This window comes from Canis aureus, chromosome 4 (genome assembly GCF_053574225.1).
Source record: "Canis aureus isolate CA01 chromosome 4, VMU_Caureus_v.1.0, whole genome shotgun sequence".
Taxonomy (NCBI): domain Eukaryota; kingdom Metazoa; phylum Chordata; class Mammalia; order Carnivora; family Canidae; genus Canis; species Canis aureus.
In genome coordinates, this window is record NC_135614.1 from 38,015,497 (window position 1) to 38,035,710 (window position 20,214).

Consider the following 20,214-nt stretch of genomic DNA (forward strand, 5'->3'; position numbering starts at 1 on the left):
CAATACATTGTTAATTGAACCAAATGCAATATTAAAGAAACACCTTTGGACATAAAATTCCAATGACAATTTGCATAGCATTAATGTCTATTATTTTCACTGAGTACAAAGGTAACTTGTATATCACCTACTTGCACCAGGGATCCCCAACAGCTCCAATTACACATTAAAGAGAAATTAGAGATAGAAAATATACCCTCATAATTTACAAAGAAAGACTACCTTTATTCAGACTTTTCCTGGTATATAAGGGGATATCATATAACCAGTAATTATTTTTAACTTAATCTATGTGTAAATACAATTGCTCATACTCTAAAATGGATTTTATCCTTCTAGCATTCTTTACCAGAGTATTACAGTATTTTATACAACATCACTGGAGATGTGAAAAGAACTTTAGAAACCTTAATAAAGTAATTCTGCCTCATAAAAGCAACACTAAAATCTGTTCCAATTTATTAAGGGGAAACCACAAGTATGTATGATCTTGTTGGTTATCTAATAAATTATCTAAAAGTAGAAGCAATGCTTAAAACTTATGGTTTGTATAAAACCATTACAAAGAATGTAGATCACCTAGAATATACAAGGAACTCTCAAAACTCAACAGTTAAAAAAAAAAATCAAACAACCCAATTAGAAAATGGGCAAAAGAGATGAACATATTTCACCAGAGGATATACAGATGGCAAATAAGCACACAAAAAGATGTTCAACATCATTAGCTATCAGGAAAATGCCAATTAAAACCATAATGAGACATCATTACATAACTATCAAAAGAGCGGAAATAAAAATAGTAACAACACAAACGCAAATCAAAACTACAATGAGACATCACCTCACAGAATGGCTAAAATCTGTCAGAATGGCTAAAATCAAAAACACAAGAAACAAGCATTGACAAAGATGTGGAGAAAAAGGAACCCTTACTGTTGGAAAAAGGAATCCACATTGTTGGTGGAATGCAAATGGTGCAGCCACTGTGGAAAACAGTATAGAGGTTCCTCAAAAAGAATTAAAAATCAGATGATCCAGTACTTTTACTCGATATTTACCCAAAGAATACAAAAGCATTAATTTAAAAAGATATATACACCCCCATGTTTACTGCAACATTATTTGCAATAGCCAAGATATGGAAGCAGCCCAAATGTCCACTGACAGATGAATGGATTAAAAAAGGTGTATTGTGGGTGTGTATACACAAACACATACACACACAGTGGAATACAGTCATAAAAAAGAATGAGATTTTTCCATTTGCAACAATATGGATGGGTCTAGTAGGTAAAACGCTAAATGAAGTCAAAGAAAGACAAATACCGTATAATTTCTACTCGTGGATTTTTTTTTTCAAGTGCACGTGCATGCAAGCAGAGGGTGGGGAGGGACACAGAGGGAGAGAATGTTAAGCAAGCTCCACGCCCAGCAGCCCCATGCAGGCAGGGCTTGATCTCAGGACCCTGAGATCATGACCTGAGCCGAAATCAAGACTCAGACACTTAAGGGACTGAGCCACCCAGGTGTCCCTGGAATTTAAGAAACAAAATAACAAAGGAAAAAAACCTCAGTCCCTGGAATTTAAGAAACAAAATAACAAAAGAAAAAAGAGACAAAAGACTAGACTCTTAAATAGAACAAATTGATAGCTACAGAGAGGATATTGGAGGGGGATGGGTGAAATGGGCTAAGGAGATTAAGAGAACACATCATGTTGAGCACTAATGTATAGAATTGCTGGATCATTGGGGGCATCTTGGTGGCTCAATTGGATAAGCATCTGACTCAATTTCAGCTCAGGTCATGATCTCACAATAGCTGGACTGAGCCCACAGGGCTCTGCTCTCAGTGTGCAGAATCTCACTTGAGATTCTCTCTCCTTTGCCCTCTGCCCCTCCCCACCTTCCCTTACGTACGTGTGCTTACCTATGTGTGCTCTTTCTAAAGAAGTAAAATCTTAAAAAAAAAAAAAAAGGAGTAAAATCTTTAAGAAAGGTGCTGAATCATTATATTGTACCCCAAAACTAATATAACACTGCCCATTAATTACACTGGAAATGAATGAATGAATGAATGAATGAATGAATGAATGAATGAGGAAAAAATAGAAAAATTAAAAAGGGGCGCCTGGCTGGCTCAGTTGGTAAAACATATGACTCTTGATCTGTGATTGTAAGCTCAAACCCCACAGTGGATGCAAAGGTTACTTAAAAATAAAAATCTTGAAAAACAAAAACAAAAAAAAAAATAATGACAACACCAAATGATGGCAAGGATGCAGAGAGTCTGGAAATCAGCTCAGCAGCTTCCTATAAAATTAAACGTCATTACCATACAATTCAACAATTACAACTCTTAGGCATTTATTCCAGAGAAATGAAAACAGGTTTACACAAAAACCTGTATACAAATGTTAACAGCACTTTTACTTCTAACAGCCAAAAGCCAGGATTTGGCCAGATGTTCTATAACAGCTGTATGGTTAAATGCATGGTATATACACTCTGTGGAATCTTAGTAATAAAAAAGAATAAAATATTGATACGCTCAATAAACTGAATGAATCTCTAGGGACTTACACATATAAGTGAAAAAAACCCAATCCCAAAAAATTAATACACTGTATAATACCATTTATCTAACATTTTGGAAATAACAATTTTACAAAGGAGAGGTTTAGTTAGAAAAGGCTGAAGAAGGAGCTTTAAGGAGATGGATATGATATAAAAGGGCCACAGGAGAGATCTTGTGGTGTTCCTGGAACTAGTTTATATCTTGACCATGGTGGTACATGCATAAAACTATACAGGTGATAAAAATGTATGGAACTGAATATACACATTATAATATACTATGTACTACACAAAATGAGTACAGATAAAACTGGAGACATCTGGAACATATCTTTTTAGAAAAACAGAATTTCCTTTTGGAAAAAAAATAACCATGAAAAACAAAAACTGGGGACACCTGCACAAGATTGATGGATTACATCATCAATATCCTGGTTGTAGGAATGCCTGGGTGGCTCAGGGGTTAAGCATCTTCCTTCAGCTCAGGGTATGATCCTGGAGTCCCAGGATCCAGTCCCACATTGGGCTCCCTGCATGAAGCCTGCTTCTCGAATCTCTGCCTGTGTCTCTGCCTCTCTCTTTTCTGTGTCTCTCATGAATAAATAAGATCTTAATATATGGAGATATATATATATTATAATATATATCCATATATCCATATTATCCACATATATATCCATATGTTATATATAATAAATGTTTTAAAAATGAAAAATAAAGATTTTTTTTAAATCTTTAAAGCCCAACGTGGGACTTGATCTGGGGTCTCCAGGATGATGCCCCGAGCTGAAGACAGTGCCAAACTGCAGAGCCACCCCGGCTGCCCCTACCAAAATATTTTTATTTATTTTTTTTTTAATTTTTATTTATTTATGATAGTCATACAGAGAGAGAGAGAGAGAGAGAGAGGCAGAGACACAGGCAGAGGGAGAAGCAGGCTCCATGCACCGGGAGCCCGATGTGGGATTCGATCCCGGGTCCCCAGGATCGCGCCCTGGGCCAAAGGCAGGCGCTAAACCACTGCGCCACCCAGGGATCCCCCAAAATATTTTTAAAAGAGTACATACAGGGTACAGCATGACTCAGCGGTTGAGCATCTGCCTTCAGCTCAGGGCGTGATCCTGAGGTCCTGAGATCATGTCCCGCCTTGGGCTCTCTGCTGTGAGCCTGCTTCTCCCTCTGCCTATGTCTCTGCCTCTCTGTGTCTCAGGAATAAATAAATAAAAACTCTTTAAATAAATCTTTTTAAAAATTTTTTTAAACTTGACTTTATCTTTTTTTATTTTTTAAGATCGTATTTATTTATCCCTGAGAGACACACAGAGAGAGGCAGATACAGGCAGAGGGAGAAGCATACTCCCTGCAGGGGGCCCAATGCATGTCTCGATCCCAGGACCCCGGGACCACAACCTAAGCCAAAGGCAGATGCTCAACCACTGAGTCACCCAGGCACCCCCAAAGCCTATCTTTATATTTTATTTCCTGACATGCCCACTTCTCTCTAGATTCCTATCAAAGAATTTCTTCGCATTTGTGCATGTTATTCCTTCTTACTGGAATGTCTCTGGCTCAATTATATACAGCCTTTCTGTGAAGTTCTTCCTGATTACTTCAGATATGTCACAGTACTGTATCTCTAACAAATATTACACCACTTAGTATTCTGTATTGTCACTGTTTACATGTCATCCTTAAACAGTCAAGTTCCCTAAAAACAGACTGTGTCTTACCTTCTTTTTTAATACTAGCCATGCCTGTCACAGAAGAAGCACTCAAATTATCAAATAAATTATGAGGGGATCCCTGGGTGGCTCAGCAGTTTGGTGCCTGCCTCTGGCCCAGGGCGTGATCTTGGGAGTCCCGGGATCAAGTCCCACATCAGGCTCCCTGCATGGAGCCTGCTTCTCCCTCTGCCTGTGTCTCTGCCTCTCTCTCTGTTTCTCTCACGAATAAATAAATTTAAAAATCTTAAAAAAAAAAATTATGAATACAGGACTCCAAAGTTTCCAGCCCTGAAATGAAGAGAAAGAGGATGCCACCAATAATATAGAAGAAAATGTGTGGCAATATAAGGGATAGGTTCAAAAGTGAACATGATATGGTTAGAAAAGAAAGCTGGTTGGTGATTAGAATTTCTTGGTCTAAAGCTCAGAAGTCAGGTCAAGAGCATTTTCACACAGCAGAGTAGCAGCAAAGTGAATCCACAAAGTAGATGAGACTGCAGAAAATGAAAGAGGAATAAAAGAGAGCAAACAGTCAAAGTGGTAGTCAAATGCTGCAAATCTAACAGAGTAAGTATTGAAGTGTCATCTGTGACTTATAAAAGAACAGTTGCAGCAGACAGGAGGATATAAAAGCCAATCCACAGAGCATTAACCAGAGGTAAACAGAGTGGTAACTCTTTCAAGAAATTCACTGGAGGGATTATAGGATATATAAAGATTCCTTTAGAATAGGAACATGTTACCCTGTTTTTAGGGAGAAATAGTGACACAGGAGAAAGGTAGAGAATAAAGACTTCAGAGAAAGAGGAAAAGAGTAATGAGTAACACAAGGTCCTCCAGCAAGGAGGGAATCAAAGAGCAGAACCAGAGACGTATGGAGATAGGATCCATTTTCTCCTGAGACAGGAAACGTGAAAGTAGAGGATTGCTGCGATGACAGCAGAGGAGAGAATCCCTGAGGAATCATTGTCTTAGGCAACAACAAAAGCCTTAAGTATCATCTGCGCTCACCTCTCCTTTCCTCAAATCCTGACTCCAATTTTGCCTCCAATCCAGGCAGCCCAAAAGGGCTACCGATTTCTCTCCTCTGAAATAATCTTTTGGATTAACTCACCCTTTTCTTTCTACTACTGATTCTGCCCAAGTCTAAGGTTTTGTGTGCGTGTGTGTGTTTTAAAGATTTGACAGAGGGCAGCCCGGGTGGCTCAGCGGTTTAGCGCTGTCTTCAGCACAGGGCCTGATCCTGGGGACCTGGGGTCAAGTCCCACGTTGGGCTCCCTGCATGGAGCCTGCTTCTCCCTCTGCTATGCGCGCTCGCTCTCTCTCTGTCTCATTAATAAATAAATAAAATCTTAAAAAAACAAACAAATAAATAAATAAAGATTTGACAGAGAAGGGCACAAGCAGGAGGACCAACAGGTAGAGGGAGAAACAGGCTCCCTCTGAACAAGGAGCCCAATGCGGGGCTCAATCCCAGGACCCAAAAATATCTATTTTTAAATGGCAAAAAAAGTCTCCATGCAGAGGCACCTGGGTGGCCCAGTCAGTTAAACATCCCACTCATTTCAGCTCAGGTCATGATCTCAGGGTCCTGAGATCCAGTCAGACTCTGGCTCTTCCAAGCACAGCAGGGTGTGTGCTTGGAAGATTCTCTTTCATGGGCAGCCCGGGTGGCTCAGCGGTTTAGGGCCAAAGGGCGTGATCTGGAAACCGGGGATCGAGTCTCATGTCGGGCTCCCTGCATGGAGCCTGCTTCTCCCTCTGCCTGTGTCTCTGCCTCTCTCTCTCTGTTTCTCATGAATAAATAAATAAAATCTTAAAAAAAAAAAAAAAAAGATTCTCTCTCATTCTCCCTTAATCCCTCACCGCGCCCCACCCACCCCCCAGAGTGAGAGAGCTAAAGCTCTCTCTCTCAAAGAAATAAATCTTCTTTTTAAAAGTCTCCATTCAACCGTCTTCCTATGAACAATACAGTGTCTATGTCCACTTGATGAAAGAACTAATATTATAATGCCAATCCATTACAAGGTGAAACTGCAAACAAATCTGGAGAAAAGATGCTGTGTTTCTTCTAGTCAATATAAATAAAGAAAAACCACTCTGATTACAGGCAAGGAAAAGACGACCTAGGTCAACCAGTAAACAAGTGACAACTGACAACATAATAGCACAGGAGGTTAAAGAGTAACATGAGGGCAGTCCAGGTGGCTCAGGGGTTTAGCACCGCCTTCAGCCCAGGGCCTGATCCTGGAGACTCAGGATGGAGTCCCATGTCAGGTTCCCTGCATGGAGCCTGCTTCTCCCTCTGCCTGTGTCTCTGACTCTCTCTCTGTCTCTCTCATGAATGGATGAATAGAATCTTAAAAAAAAAAAAAAAAAAAACAGTAACAGGATAAACATCAAAGAATTAAGAAATATAAGTGAATGACACAATGAAGAGATGATAAAACAAGATTGGTAAAATATGTTATTTTTTAAAATGGTTATGTACATGAAAATGTCTACTATTCTCTCTTCTTTGGTACACACTTGAAATCTTCCAGAGTGGACATTTCTAAAAGAGAATCTTACTAAAACTGATTAAGTCCTTAACTATTTAACAAAAATTTACCCTCTTTATGATCACAATGAGAGTGAACCAAAATAAGTATGTCATCTCGCTATTGTACAATTTTGCTGGACAGAATTTCTTTTAATCTATTTGATTCTTGCCTTATTATAACAAACAGTTGTCATCATAACCAAAGTTTGACAAAGGTTGGGATCCCTGGGTGGCGCAGCTGTTTGGCGCCTGTCTTTGGCCCAGGGCGCGATCCTGGAGACCCGGGATCGAATCCCACGTCAGGCTCCTGGTGCATGGAGCCTGCTTCTCCCTCTGCCTGTGTCTCTGCCTCTCTCTCTCTCTCTCTGTGTGACTATCATAAATAAATAAATTAATTAAAAAAAAAAAAAAGTTTGACAAAGGTTTAAAAAACTTCTCTTCATAATTATTAATTTTACTTTTCAACATAAAATCCTAAGTAGGGATCCCTGGGTAGCTCAGCGGTTTGGCGCCTGCCTTCGGCCCAGGGCATGATCCTGGAGTCCCAGGATCAAGTCCCACATCAGGCTTCCTGCATGGAGCCTGCTTCTCCTGTCTGTGTCTCTGCCTCTCTCTCTGTGTGTGCTCTAATGAATAAATAAAATCTTAAAAAAAATTTTTTTTTAAGTTTAAAAATCCTAAGTAAATCCTCTTCTTATTATGAAAATTTGGTCTCCATTTTAAGTGGATTCAATTTCAGTGGTCTTCTTTATAAATATGTACATCAGATCATGGTGGAGCTAACTACATCCTAAGAATTTTGACTATCCCTAAATTCATGAATACCACAATAGTGTAAATTCTCCATAAAACATATAAGGGAAGAGCAGAAAACAAACAACTACTACAAATCAGCCTAGTGTGGGATAACTGGGTGGCTCAGAGGTTGACTATCTGCCTTTGGCTCAGGGCGTGGTCCCGGGGTCCTGGGATGTCCCACATCAGGATCCCCACAGGGAGCCTTCTTCTCCCTCTGCCTGTGCCTCTGCCTCTCTGTGTGTGTCTTTCATGAATAAATAAAATCTTAAAAAATAATAATAATAAATAAATAAATAAATAAATAAATAAATAAATAAATAAATAAAATCTTAAAAAAAAAAATCAGCCTAGTGAGTAAACCAGGCCCAGCCAAGAGTGTCAGACACTATCAGAAGTCACCACAGAAAACCAAGAGTACTGAGATAATTCTATGATTTCAAGGATTTTAGTCTTGAGTCGCTAATAATCTCAAGTACCTTGAAAGATAACCTGTATCATTTATGACATCTTTTTACTACAAGGCTATGAAGACCCAAGGAGACAATACAGATTAAAGCACTTAATAAGGTGTAAGTTATTGCCTGTTAAAACTTACAGCTCTGGGACCAATATTCCTTCAATATTTTATCAAATACCTACATATTATGAGCTCTGTACACTATGTATGTTCACTGGCAAGAATTAGGTGTCAACCCAATTAAATATAAAAGCACCAAGTCAGGACTATTAACTATGACAATCATTTCACATCACTATATTCAGACAAAACAACTTAAAGACCGTAAGAATAAACTGAGAGGCTGCTATTTATGACAGGAGGCAAACAGTCTGCTTATAGCTAGATATATAAAACAATGGACAATATGATCATGAATTGTATGTTTTTCTCTAATTCCTGTCTGTCCTGTCTCTAATTCTAGACAGGAAGAATACAATCCTAATAACTACTTTCATTCTCACACATTAAGAGAATCTTATTCTATCATAGTATCACAGACAGGGACACCTTGGTGGCTCAGGTTAAGTGTTTGCCTTCAGCTAAGGTTATGATCACAGGGTCCTGGGATCAAGTCCCCCATCCAGCTCCTTGCTTAGTGGGGAGCCTGCTTCTCCCTCAGTCTGCTGCTCTCCCTGCTTGTGCGCATGCGTACTAATAAATAAATAAAATCTTAAAAAAAAAAAATTCACAGACAAAAGATAAAGACCAGGGACGCCTGGGTGACTCAGTGGTTGAGCATCTGCCTTTGGTTCAGGGTGTGATCCTGGAGTACCGGGATCGAGTCCCACATCAGGCTTTCTGCATGGAGCCTGCTTCTCCTCCCTCTGCTTATGTTTCTGCCTCTCTCTCATTGTGTCTCTTGTGAATAAATAAAATCTTTTTTTTTTAAGATTTTATTTATTTATTCATGAGAGATAGAGAGGCAGAGACACAGGGAGAGGGAGAAGCAGGCTCCATGCAGGGAGCCCGACATGGGACTCGATCCCAGGACTCCAGGATCACGCCCTGGGCCAAAGGCAGACGCTCAACCACTGAGCTACCCAGGCGTCCCAATAAAATCTTTAAAAAAAAAAAAAAAAAAAAAGACGACGACGACGACGACGAGGACAAATAGCATTTGCTAATGATTTTCTAAAATTTCTAGCAAGAAGAAGAAGAAGAAGAAGAAGAAAAAGAAAAAGACAAATAGCATTTGCTAATGATTTTCTAAAATTTCTAGCCCTGCAGCACCGGGATGGCTCAGTTGGTTGAGCAACCCACTCTTGGTTTCAAATCAGGTCATTATCTCAGGGTTCTGAGATCAAGCCCGGCATCAGAGGTCTATGCTCAGCAGCAGCTTGCTTGGGATTTCTCTCCCTCTCCCTCTGTCCTTCTGCTCATGCATGTGCTCTCTCTCTCTCTCTCTAAAAATAATAATCATCATCATAATCATAAATCATAAAATGTCCAGCCCTGACAAGAGAATCTAATGCAGAGTAAGTGTTCTGTATATGCTGCATCAACTAATTAACTGTAAAGAGTCTGAATGTATTAATAGCATTTGACCATTTAGAATTTTTATTTTTTTTTTTTTTTATTCATAAGAGACAGAGAGAGAGCGGGAGAGTGGCAGAAACACAGGCAGAGGGAGAAGCAGGCTCTATGCAAGGAGCCTGATGTGGGACTTGATCCCTGGACTCTAGGATCACGCCCTGAGCCAAAGGCAGGCGCTAAACCGCTGAGCCACCCAGGGATCTCCCAAGAATTATTTTTATTACATCTTTCCCAAGCTATATTGTTCAGCTGAATTTGCATTCTGAGATTGATTCGATACTATCAAATATTCAGTTAAAAAATATCAAAGGCAAAAATAAAATAAGTAAATAAATAAATAATCAAAGGCAAAAATCAAAGCTATAGATTGCATCCACAATCTTAAACCAAAGGCCTAAATAAACTGGCTACTTGCCTCTTCAAACCCATTAAGTCTTTAAGCAATTTAGACTTTCTGCCAGAAAAAAAATTGTCTATTTATACAAGTTTGCTAACTCCCAGTTTAGATACCTAACATACTGTCTACAGGCTCCAATACTGTCGATTGTTCATGATAAAGCCAATACTCGAGATGCCTGGGTGGCTTAGTGGTTGACTGTCTGCCTTTGGCTCAGAGCCTGATCCCGGATTCCCAAGATCAAGTCCCACATCAGGCTCCTTGCATGAAGCCTGCTTCTCCTCCCTCTGCCTGTGTCTCTGCCTCTCTTTCTGTATCTCTCATGAAAAAATAAATAAAATCTTTAAAAATAAATAAATAAATAAAGCCAATACTCCACTGACATCTTTGATGAGAAACACAGATTTATGTTTCTATACATATACTTCTAGAGAAATACCTATTTCCATTGTCAGATCTAGGGTTTTATGTAAATAGAAAGGCAAAACCATATACGTAAAATAAATTTCAATGTGAACCCAAGAAAAAGAGTTTGTCTAAACTACCAATAAGTTACCAATACAGCGTATACACCCTAAAAAATATCTAAAACAATACATACTCAAGATAACTACCAGAGCAAATTTTTAAAATCTGCAACTGCCAAGTTAAGAAACCAAGGAGTACTAATGCATATTTAATACATGAATCAACAAACAAAAGTGACACACCCACATTCTATTTGACTTTAAAGAACATCAAGACTATAAGGTAAAGTGAATATTTAATGCACTCAAAACAATCACCACGTAAATTTTTTTGTGATTAAATCTTTAAACATTTCAGAGTTATAAGGGAGTGGGGAGATCCTCTGTGGTGACATTACAGGTGACCATAACAATACATCTGGGCAGAAACAACATCAGAATCAAATATTTAAAGCTGAAGGGTATCTTTTAACAACCAAGAAGTTTGATTTTAAAGATGATGAAACAGACTAAGAGAAGTCAACTGATCATTCTGCTAACTGATCAAAAAATTCTGCAAAAGATCAAATAAAAAAGAACTTTATCATTTACAACTCCTTAACAACAGTACACAGCACTACTAACTCAGATTTTCATTTCTATACACATACACATATCACACACACACACACACACACACACATACATACACTTCCAAACTAAAAACTAGAAGACCCAGGAGCCTATGCTGATGGTGGCAGTTATTTAAAGCACAGGATGCTATACCTTCACACCAAGTAGTTCAGAAAAATCGGCCTAATTTAAATTTTGACTGATGTCTAAGATCTTATCTTAGCCACTTTCAATTTGTACCCAAAATGCACTCCAACCTGAAGAGTCACCCTATCGACTAAAAAAATAATCCATCCTTTGTGTTTAAAAAAAAAAAAAGGACTCCAGGAAATTGGTTCACGTGTACTCGTGATATCAGCAAGCCAAAGCATTTAAAAAAAAAAAAAAAAAAAAAAGCTAAACAAATGTGTACCTCCACCTTGAAAAAATAGTATCTGAACTCAATTGAATGCCCTTAAAAGTTTTCTCTTAGTCCTCAATGGAAAGTTAACTGGAAAAATCTGAAAAGAACCAAACTCATACAACAGAGATACATTTAAAAATCAAAGTAAAATTTCCCCAAAAAGCCTATCACTAGCAATAGGCTCTCAGCTGTGAACTGATAAGCAACCAAAAACCAATTAGTTATGTTTCCCTTTTAAGTTGCCTGTATATATACATTTATGTATATATTTAAGTTGTACCAAAAACTGCTTACAAATGGCAATTCCTGTGAAGTAGATGATGATGAAGTTCCAGGTAATTCTAGCATGTTTCCTAATGTACTGGTACTGGAGTCTGGATCATCCTGAAAAGATAAATTTATTGAGTTTAATTGCTCTTCTATGGTAACGTTTGTATCTCCTAGTGCAAAGGGGGCTGGGAGAAGGGCTGCTTTTTCATTGCTGCCGTCCACTTCATTTCTTTGCTTATTTTTCTGTGTTTCAGTTTGAGGAGCTAATGGCAAGAATGGCGATTTGACTGCACCATGTCTACTCTCTGGTGTGCTGTCTTGTTCATTTCCCATGGCCACGTCTACACCATTCTCTGATTTAGGCTCATAATTGCAGATGGCATTGGTCTGAGTTTCCTCAAAGATCTCCTCTATACTCTCATCCTCTGTGACTGGCTGTTCTGGGTCCATTTCAGAATCTACATCTGCATCGTCCACACAAGTAAAATTCTCAAAGTGCAGAAAGCCATTCTTGATAGTCTTTGTTACTTTTACCTGGAGTTCGGGGGAGTTATTACAAGAGGGTTCCTGTTTCATAGCAAGTGCTGTTGGACCACCAGGACTCAAGGAAGTGCAAACAACTGGCGACTGAGCTCTTGAATCACTTTTTTCAGGGTCTTGAAAGGATTCTGATCCATCAGCAGACCCATTTAAATACTCTACATTGATCATGGAGGCCAAATCCTGTAGTCTCCGCAGTGGAATGTAACAAGATGGAGAATCTTGTCCATAAGCATTTTGGGATGTTCCACTGGCAGTCGATAACTGCATAGTACACCCATTAAGTGGCTCAGAAAAATTGGATTGACCATTACCGAAAGGGCTGTCCTTGTCTTCAGGGGCATCTAAATTCACTGGATTGGAAAAGGGCAGCAGACAATTTCTTCTAGGTAGTTCACAGGTCTGATCCATCCTGGGCCAGCATCAACCTGGAATCCAAAAACAGCAATTAGTCTGAGTTTATAAGCCATTTGACTCTTATCTCCAAAATGGCAGCCACTTCTCAAGGCCTAGTGGCCTCGATGCCTTTCTGCTGCACTTCCATGGACGGAAAAAGTTCCCCAGCTGACGATGGAAAAATGGCCTCGGTGAGCATCCGCAAACTCCATCTTCCCGAAGCTAGGCAGACCTTGCCACATGCAAACAACCCGTCCCTTTTTCCTGCACTGCAGACTGGTGGACAGTTGGGCTGAACTAAAATTAAAATCCCTTTGGCAGTAGAAATTCCTAAATCTCAAACAGGAATCATCCTCCCCATCCCCCGCTGGGGGAGTCCAGCGTCCGGATCTCCAAAAGGGAGGGGGCTGTAAGGTTCGAGGGGGGATCCCGGACGCTGCACAAAAAAAGGTTACCCCCCCCTTCCTGGCTCGCTCGGGTGCAGCGGTCACAATAGCGCTGCACCCTGCGACCAGCCGGCGCTGAAGCCCTTGCAGCGGCCGTGCCCAGGCCGCAGGCGAGTCGGCCGAAGCGGGTGCACCCCGAACCTCGCCTTCCAGGCTGCAGGACTGCTCAGTCCACGGCTGCAGGGCCCAGAGGCCGGGACGCGCGGCAGAGGGAGAGAAACGGAGGCAGCCGAGTCAGGGCAGCAGCAGCTGCTACAGCTTGACAAACATGGCTGCTGCCGACGCCGCCGCCGCCTGCCCGGGCCGCGCTCCTTTCCGCAGCCGCGGCAGCACCTCCTGGCCGAGCCGATCGCACTCATCAATATTAAGCAGCAAGCAAAGTTTGCTGCAGGAGGGCAGCCGGCCCCGCGCCCACCAGCCGGCTACCTGAGGGAGGCGGAGGCCGAGGTGCGCGCGAGAGGCCGGCGGGGCACTGGCCGCGCCGGGAGGAAGTTCGCGGCGGCCGGGCCGGCTAGGCCTGAGCCCGGCTGGTAGTGATGGAGGGGGAGGGGGCCCGCGGCTAGAAGGCCGCGGGCCACCGACACCGCGCCGCGCCCGGCCCTCCCCCGCGCCCCTCACCTCACAGCCACCACCATCTTCCCCGCCCGGCCACCTCCTCCCTCCTCCTCGCGCCTGCCCGCCACCCAACCCAGCGCACTAGTTACCGTGCCCCGCGCCCCCTCCCGGGCCGGCTGGGGGGAGGGGGTGACCCTCATTACACTGGGGCGCGAGCGGAGCCTTGGGGAGAGAGCGGAGCCGCTCGCCGCACCCCCCTCCCCCCGCGTCTCTCTTCCAGGGAGCAGGCAGCGAGCGCGACCTGCCCCGGCCTATTCCGCCGCCGCCTCCTCCTCCTCCTCACACCCCCACCGCGCGCGCCCCCGCGGCGGCGCGTGCGACCCAGCGCCTCGCGCCGGCCCGCGTGCGGCTGGGGCACCGAGTGCGCGCGCACCCCTTCCCCCACCGCGCGCGCGCTCCCTCGCCTCACTCTTCGGGGTTCAGGGCGGGTGAAGTCGGGCTCGCGAGCGCGCCGCCCAATCAGCGGAGCCGCCGCTGCCGCCCCCTCCCCTCCCCTCGCGCGCCCGCCTGCGGCCCGGGCCTACGGGCCGGCCCGGCTGCCCGGGCGGGGCCTGAGGCAGCCTCCCCAGGGGCCTCGCGCGCCTCCCCGGAGTGTCTGGGCCTGCGGGCGTCGTGGGTGGCACTCAGGTCCCCTCACCTGCCTCGGGGCGCCGCGCCGGCCCCGAGCTGCACACGGCTCCTGCACCCTACCCATCTCGAGCCCCAGCCCCGTCGCCACCTGGCCCGGCTGAGGCCTGTCCGACCGTCCCGCCAGCCCCGCGTCAGTCCCGACCTCCATCTTAGGTTACAGCCCGGCTCCCCATCCACGGGGCACCTGCCCTCAGCCCGCTCGGCTCGGCCCGAGGCCGAGGCAACCCCCCTCCTACCGCGGGGCTCACCTGGGGCTCGGGCTGGGGTCTTCGAGGCCTCAGGCCCCGAGCAGGCGCGGCCGCAGGTGAACCCCCTGCCCGGCCGCACCCCAAACCCACACCACCACCACCACAGACCAAGCAGAGCAGGAAACAAAATGGAGGCAGCAGCTCGGGTCTGCCTCCCCGAGCCAAGCTTGTGCAGCCTCGGGGCTCCCTCCTGCCGCAGGCCCGACGCCCGCGAGGCAGGGGGCTGGCTCGTCCCGGGTGGCACGGGCAGCCGCCCCAGAGCCGCGCAGACAGGCCGGGGACGCGGCCCTGCGGTCCCCACAGCCCCTCACCCACCACCCCGTCCCTTCCCCCTCCCTCCCATTTCTCTCCCTCCCCCTGCCCGGCCTTGCGGGGTGAGCGGCGACCGGGAGCCGGGTCGGGTCGGGTTACCCGCCCGGGCACTGCTTGCCGGGCCGTGGCCTCGGCCGGGGGATGAGGCTAGCGACCCCCGCGCCGAGCCCACCCCCCGCGCCGGAGCCGGGCAGCAGCCTGACAGCGCGCCCGCACCTCGGCCTGCCGCCGTGCGGCCCCCGCCCAGCGAGGCCGCGTCCCCAGCCGGGGCACCGCCGGGACGAAGCTCCCTCGCCACCCCCGGGCTCAGGGGTCCTCGCGGCCTCGGGCGGGGCGAGGGGAGCGCTGGGGGAGGGGTCCACTGATCCCTGCACCGCCTCCAGCGCCCAGTCTGGGTCTGGGCCTGGCACGGGGACTCGGGCCGCGGGCGCGGGCGGGCGTCCGGAGGTGTGTGCGCGCGGGGCAGGGGACGCGGGCTGGGGGCCCGGAGGGGCCGCGCCTCGCACCGCGGACGCTGCAGTTCTCCGCACCCAGGCAGATGGCCCTCTCGTGCCACGGCCGCCCGGCGCAGGCCGCCGGCTCCGCAGCCCTGATCCCCCGGGAGCGCGCGCCTCGCCCCTGCGAGCCGGGCTTCGGGACCCCGGCGGAACGGCACTGGGAGGGCGGACGGCTCCGCGGGCCCGGCAAGGCCTAATGGCCTAACCTTCCGCCCGGTGTGGTCCGCTCCCGGGGCGCCTTGGACCTCGAGGCCTGCGCCCAGCGCCCGGGGCCCGGGAGCCCTGGCCGGGAACGGCCGCGAAGCGTCCAAACATCAAAGACGGCGGCGTAAGGACAAGTCAGAGAGCCCAAACCCAGCCTCAGCCCGGGCCTCCGGCCCCCGAGGCCCTTCCCCCAATTCGGTCTGACTCCGTCGCCCCCTGGACTTGCACCCCTGCAAAAGGCTCACCGCGGCAGCTAGCTGTTACCTAAAGTGCTAAGGGCATCCTCGCTGTTCGGGGAAAACCACGATCTACCGCCATAAAAATCCCGCCTCCTCCAGAAAGCCTTCTGTGATTAGAGTTAACTCCATCTCAAAGCTGAGGGCGCCGCCCTCGAGAGCCACGTGACTACCATTCCTCCCTGGGCTTAGTAAATGTGCATAATTATTGCCCCAGTGGAGTGTTTACCCGCAGCCCTTCTATCTGTTAGCCATGAGCCCACTTGGGAAAAAGGCCACTTTTGGCCTCCCACTGCACGGCATCGGCACGGGGGTCCCTAAACTCCACCCTTCAGCCTTTCTGGTCCTCCACCCCGACATTGGCCCTCATAGCCTAGGAGCTCAGGTTGCCCCTGAACCTCCTAGTCTCCAAGGCCCACAGTCCAGCCATGGAGGAACACAGCCTTAGCACACCGTAAGTGCTGGGATGCAGTCCCTGCCAAGACAGCAAGCAGACTTTCATAGAGGGTAGATACCCACCCACCCCAACCATGACCCCAGGGGGCCTCTGAAGTACTCTGAAGGTCCCCAGGTGCAAAGTAAGGTTGGCAGTGTTCTCTGTGCACTGGGACCAGCCAGAGAAGAGCTGGGTCTGTACCCCGGGGTCCCGCCCTACAGGACCACCCCTTGTTCTGCTATGGAGTCACTCCTGCCAACCCCTTTTGGGCAATTCAGTGGGGGAGCTTCGACTGTTTCCTTCTTCACACCTAATAATTTGAGCTAGGCGTTTCTGACTGACAATTAAACCCTGCCAATTGCCCCAATTCATCAAGGCTCCTCTGAAACGTTTCCTTTGCCACAGACCACCCTGAGGACCTCAGAGCTGCCCCTGTTTGGCCCTGAGCCAGTCACTTAACAGCCCCAAGCCTCAGTTTCCTCACCTGTGGCTTCCAACACACAGGGTGGCTATGAGGTTTCTCTAAGGTAAAGGTAAATTTTAGGGGCCTATACAGACTAAGTGCATGATGAGTCCTGAAATGTAATTATTGCTTCATTCAACAACCATTTCCTGCATTCTGGGCAATATGCTGGGTGTTGGGAAAACAAATGAGAAGATGCCTGCTTCAGGACACCCCAGGCCTCTGGAAAAGACAGTTAAATAAAGATGCTAAGGTATGAAGATGTGCTGGGACAGTGGTTCTTCCCAGAGCTGACCTCTGGACATCACTGCCCTACAGGAAGTGCTCTTTCCAACATCTGAGCCCCCAAGAAAAAGAAGTAGAGGGGGACAGGCAACTGGGATGAACAGGTTACTGATGGGTCTTGGGGAGGGTAGAAGCCCAGGTAAAACCTCTTGGGCTTCCCTGGGGTGACCTCAGAGGGCCCTTCCTGCCTCTTAAGTAGAACTTGGATGCAGTGGTCTCAAATACAACAGCCCTCTCTGGTGCCTCTGCATCCAGCAGGCCCTGGCCAAGCACTTCCTGTGTGTCAGTCAGTTCTGGGTTGAGGGGACCCGCAGGACCACATATACTCACAAGGACACTGGGTCTTGAAGTCAGGGAGGAAAGGACAGGGCTCTGTCTTATCCTCCTCATCTGAGCTCAGGGAACTTTCCTGGGCACTTGTCTCCCATCCTTAAGACAGAGATTAGAATCAAATACTTGCTAAATCTATGCTGTATACTGGACACCATCCTGGGCCCTTGATACGCATTAATTCCTTTAACACTTCAGCAGCCCTGTGAAGAACTGAAGTCCAGAATTTAAGCTCCTCTGCAAGGTTTTAGGGCCTTAATTGTCACATGGTCTGCTTGGCCTTATATCTGTTGTTCTTAGCTGGCACATAGATATCATCTGTAAGGGCCCACCCAACACAGGGCCTGCCTCACCCACAAGTGCTCAGGAATTTAAGTGTCAGGCAGTGACATTACTTTAGCCTCAGTTTCCTCATCTGTGAATTATGTTACTGATAATTCCTACCCTGTTGAGATAGATAGATACCTGTCAAGGCATTTAGCCAGTACACAGTTGATCCCTTTATTCTTAGGAGTGCCCCTTCTTCATTCCTTCATTCAGCAGATATTATGGAGTTCTCCCCTTACAGCCTTGTGAGGAAGGCAGATAAGTGAAAACAAGGTAGAGAGCTGAGCACTAAGGGAAAAGCTAAAGGTGCTAGGGGATCTGGGGGAGCCTCAGGGGCAGTCAGGGAAGTAGTAAAAGGTGTCAGGTGAGGATGGGAACGGTCATGGGTACCTGACCATGCAGGGCCTTATTCAAGTTAAAGAATATAAGCTTTTTCTGGAGGGCAGTTGGGAACCATGAAAGGTTAAGGAGCAGTTATGGATCACATCTATACAGTACAAAGCCCACTCTGCCAGCAGTGTTGAGAAGAGATTGACACTTCTTCTAGAAGCACAACCCTGGCCAGGGCCTTATCTCTGGAATAGGCTAGAACTGCCTTGTTCCAGTAATAGTTGTGGCTTCTCCTCCTTTGTGCCAACTGTTCTCCAAGACACCCTCTCATTGAATCCTGAGAGGAAGCATGACTTTGTCAGAGCCAAACTCCTAACCCCAACTCCCAGTTCAAGCACTTCATCTCCCTGGCCATGAGCATCATCTGCTTTCTGATTAAACAATCAGGTTTAAAGGGAGGTACAGAGGTCTTTGGTCATTAATCCCAAACGTTGTGGGTGAATACCACAACCATCCCTTCTTATTTGTCTAGAAATTGAGAATTCCTTTCTCTTCCCACTCAGCGGTTTCCCCAGAACTGGATCAGGCTTCTACTTAGGAAAGCAGGCACCTGGGTGGCTCAGTGGTTGAGCGTCTGCCTTTGGCTCAGGTCGTGATCCCAGGGTCCTGGGATCGAGTCCTGCATCGGGCTCCCTGCAGAGAGCCTACTTCTCCCTCTGCCTGTCTCCGTGTGTCTCTCATGAATAAATATATAAAATATTAAAAAGCGGGGGGGGGGGGGATCAAGGAAGGCTTGGCCACATCTGAAGCCATACAGCCTTTTTTTTTTTTTTAAGGTTTTTATTTATTTATTCATGAGAGACACAGAGAGAGGGAGAGAAGCAGAGACACAGGCGCAGGCTCCATACAAGGAGTCCGATATGGGATTGGATCCTGGGACTCCAGGATCACGCCCTGGGCCAAAGGCAGTCGCTAAACCGCTGAGCCACCCAGGGATCCCGCCATACAGCTTTCCAGTACTGTTTCCTTTCTACCCCAAATACCAGGTTCCTGTCTGCTAACTTGATTTTCCAAAGCCCCAACCCCAAGGATTCAAGTTTCCACCTCCAAGTGTTCTTTTTCTCAGACATTATCTTTTGAAAGCCCTCTGTGTGGCCACTAATCCACTCCCTTTTGCCCTCATCAGTTCCCTGGCTGCCCAGTGTACTCACTGTACCAGGACAGGCCACAGTTCAACCAGCCTGCTCTCATGCTAGTCAGTCTGCTTTTTCTCCCATCCAGCAAATTCCTATTCAACCTTTGGAGCCCAGCTTAGAAGACTCCTGCTCCTGGAACCCTTCCCTGATCCCACCCCAGCATGACCACTGCAGTAACTATTAGCTTCCAAATATGGTCCCAGCCAGTTGATGAGCCCCTTACAAAACACTCAGAGTGTACACTTCTCTGACCTCCAGTGATCAAGCCCAGGACTGTGACACTCAGAGTAATTACTAGAGAAACATTTCCTAATGCCTGAACTGTCCCCTCCTCTCTTCTCCAAGCTTGCGTCTCCATTAGACAAAAGAATTATGATTTGAGGGACCTGGGTGGCTCAATGGTTGAGTGTCTCCCTTGGGCTCAGGGTGTGATCCTGGAGTCCCGGGATCAAGTCCCACATTGGGCTCCTTGCATGGGGCCTGCTTCTCCCTGCCTTTCTCTGTGTCTCTTGCAAATAAATAAATAAAATCTTTAAAAAAATAAAGATTTTATTTATTTATGATAGACATAGAGAGAGAGAGAGAGAGAGGCAGAGACACAGGCAGAGGGAGAAGCAGACTCCATGCAGGGAGCCCAACGTGGGACTCGACCCCGGGTCTCCAGGATCGCGCCCTGGGCCGAAGGCAGGCGCTAAACCGCTGAGCCACCCAGGGATCCCAATAAAATCTTCAAAAAATAATAATAATAATAATTATGGTTTGGATTATGGACCAAATGGGTAAAACTTAAATCCTCCTTAAATGAATTCTCAGATGTTTGGGGAACACACATTCCTCTGTGCCAGACAATGCTTTCAGAAAATGTAAGACAATCTATGGGAGCTGGAGTCAGATAGATG

At 46.5% G+C, this 20,214-nt stretch overlaps 1 protein-coding gene across 8 annotated transcripts in view; it reads right to left on the reverse strand.

The window, feature by feature from the left end:
• Window positions 1-14,847, reverse strand: part of NSD1 (nuclear receptor binding SET domain protein 1) — a 154,247-nt gene extending 139,400 nt beyond the window's left edge. The window contains exons 1-3 of one of the 8 annotated variants that reach the window (XM_077895397.1): window positions 14,700-14,846; window positions 12,679-12,792; window positions 11,849-11,938 (exon numbers count right to left, since the gene is read on the reverse strand). In XM_077895397.1, coding sequence (XP_077751523.1) covers window positions 11,849-11,938; window positions 12,679-12,708 — 120 coding nt within the window. In that variant the 5' untranslated portion in view covers window positions 12,709-12,792; window positions 14,700-14,846. Of the gene's footprint in view, window positions 1-11,848; window positions 12,793-13,632; window positions 13,677-13,824; window positions 13,844-13,910; window positions 14,113-14,230; window positions 14,250-14,699 lie in introns of those variants that run through there. The other 7 variants (XM_077895400.1, XM_077895396.1, XM_077895399.1 and 4 more) reach the window with 7 other exon arrangements.
• Window positions 14,848-20,214: the final 5,367 nt, after the last annotated feature.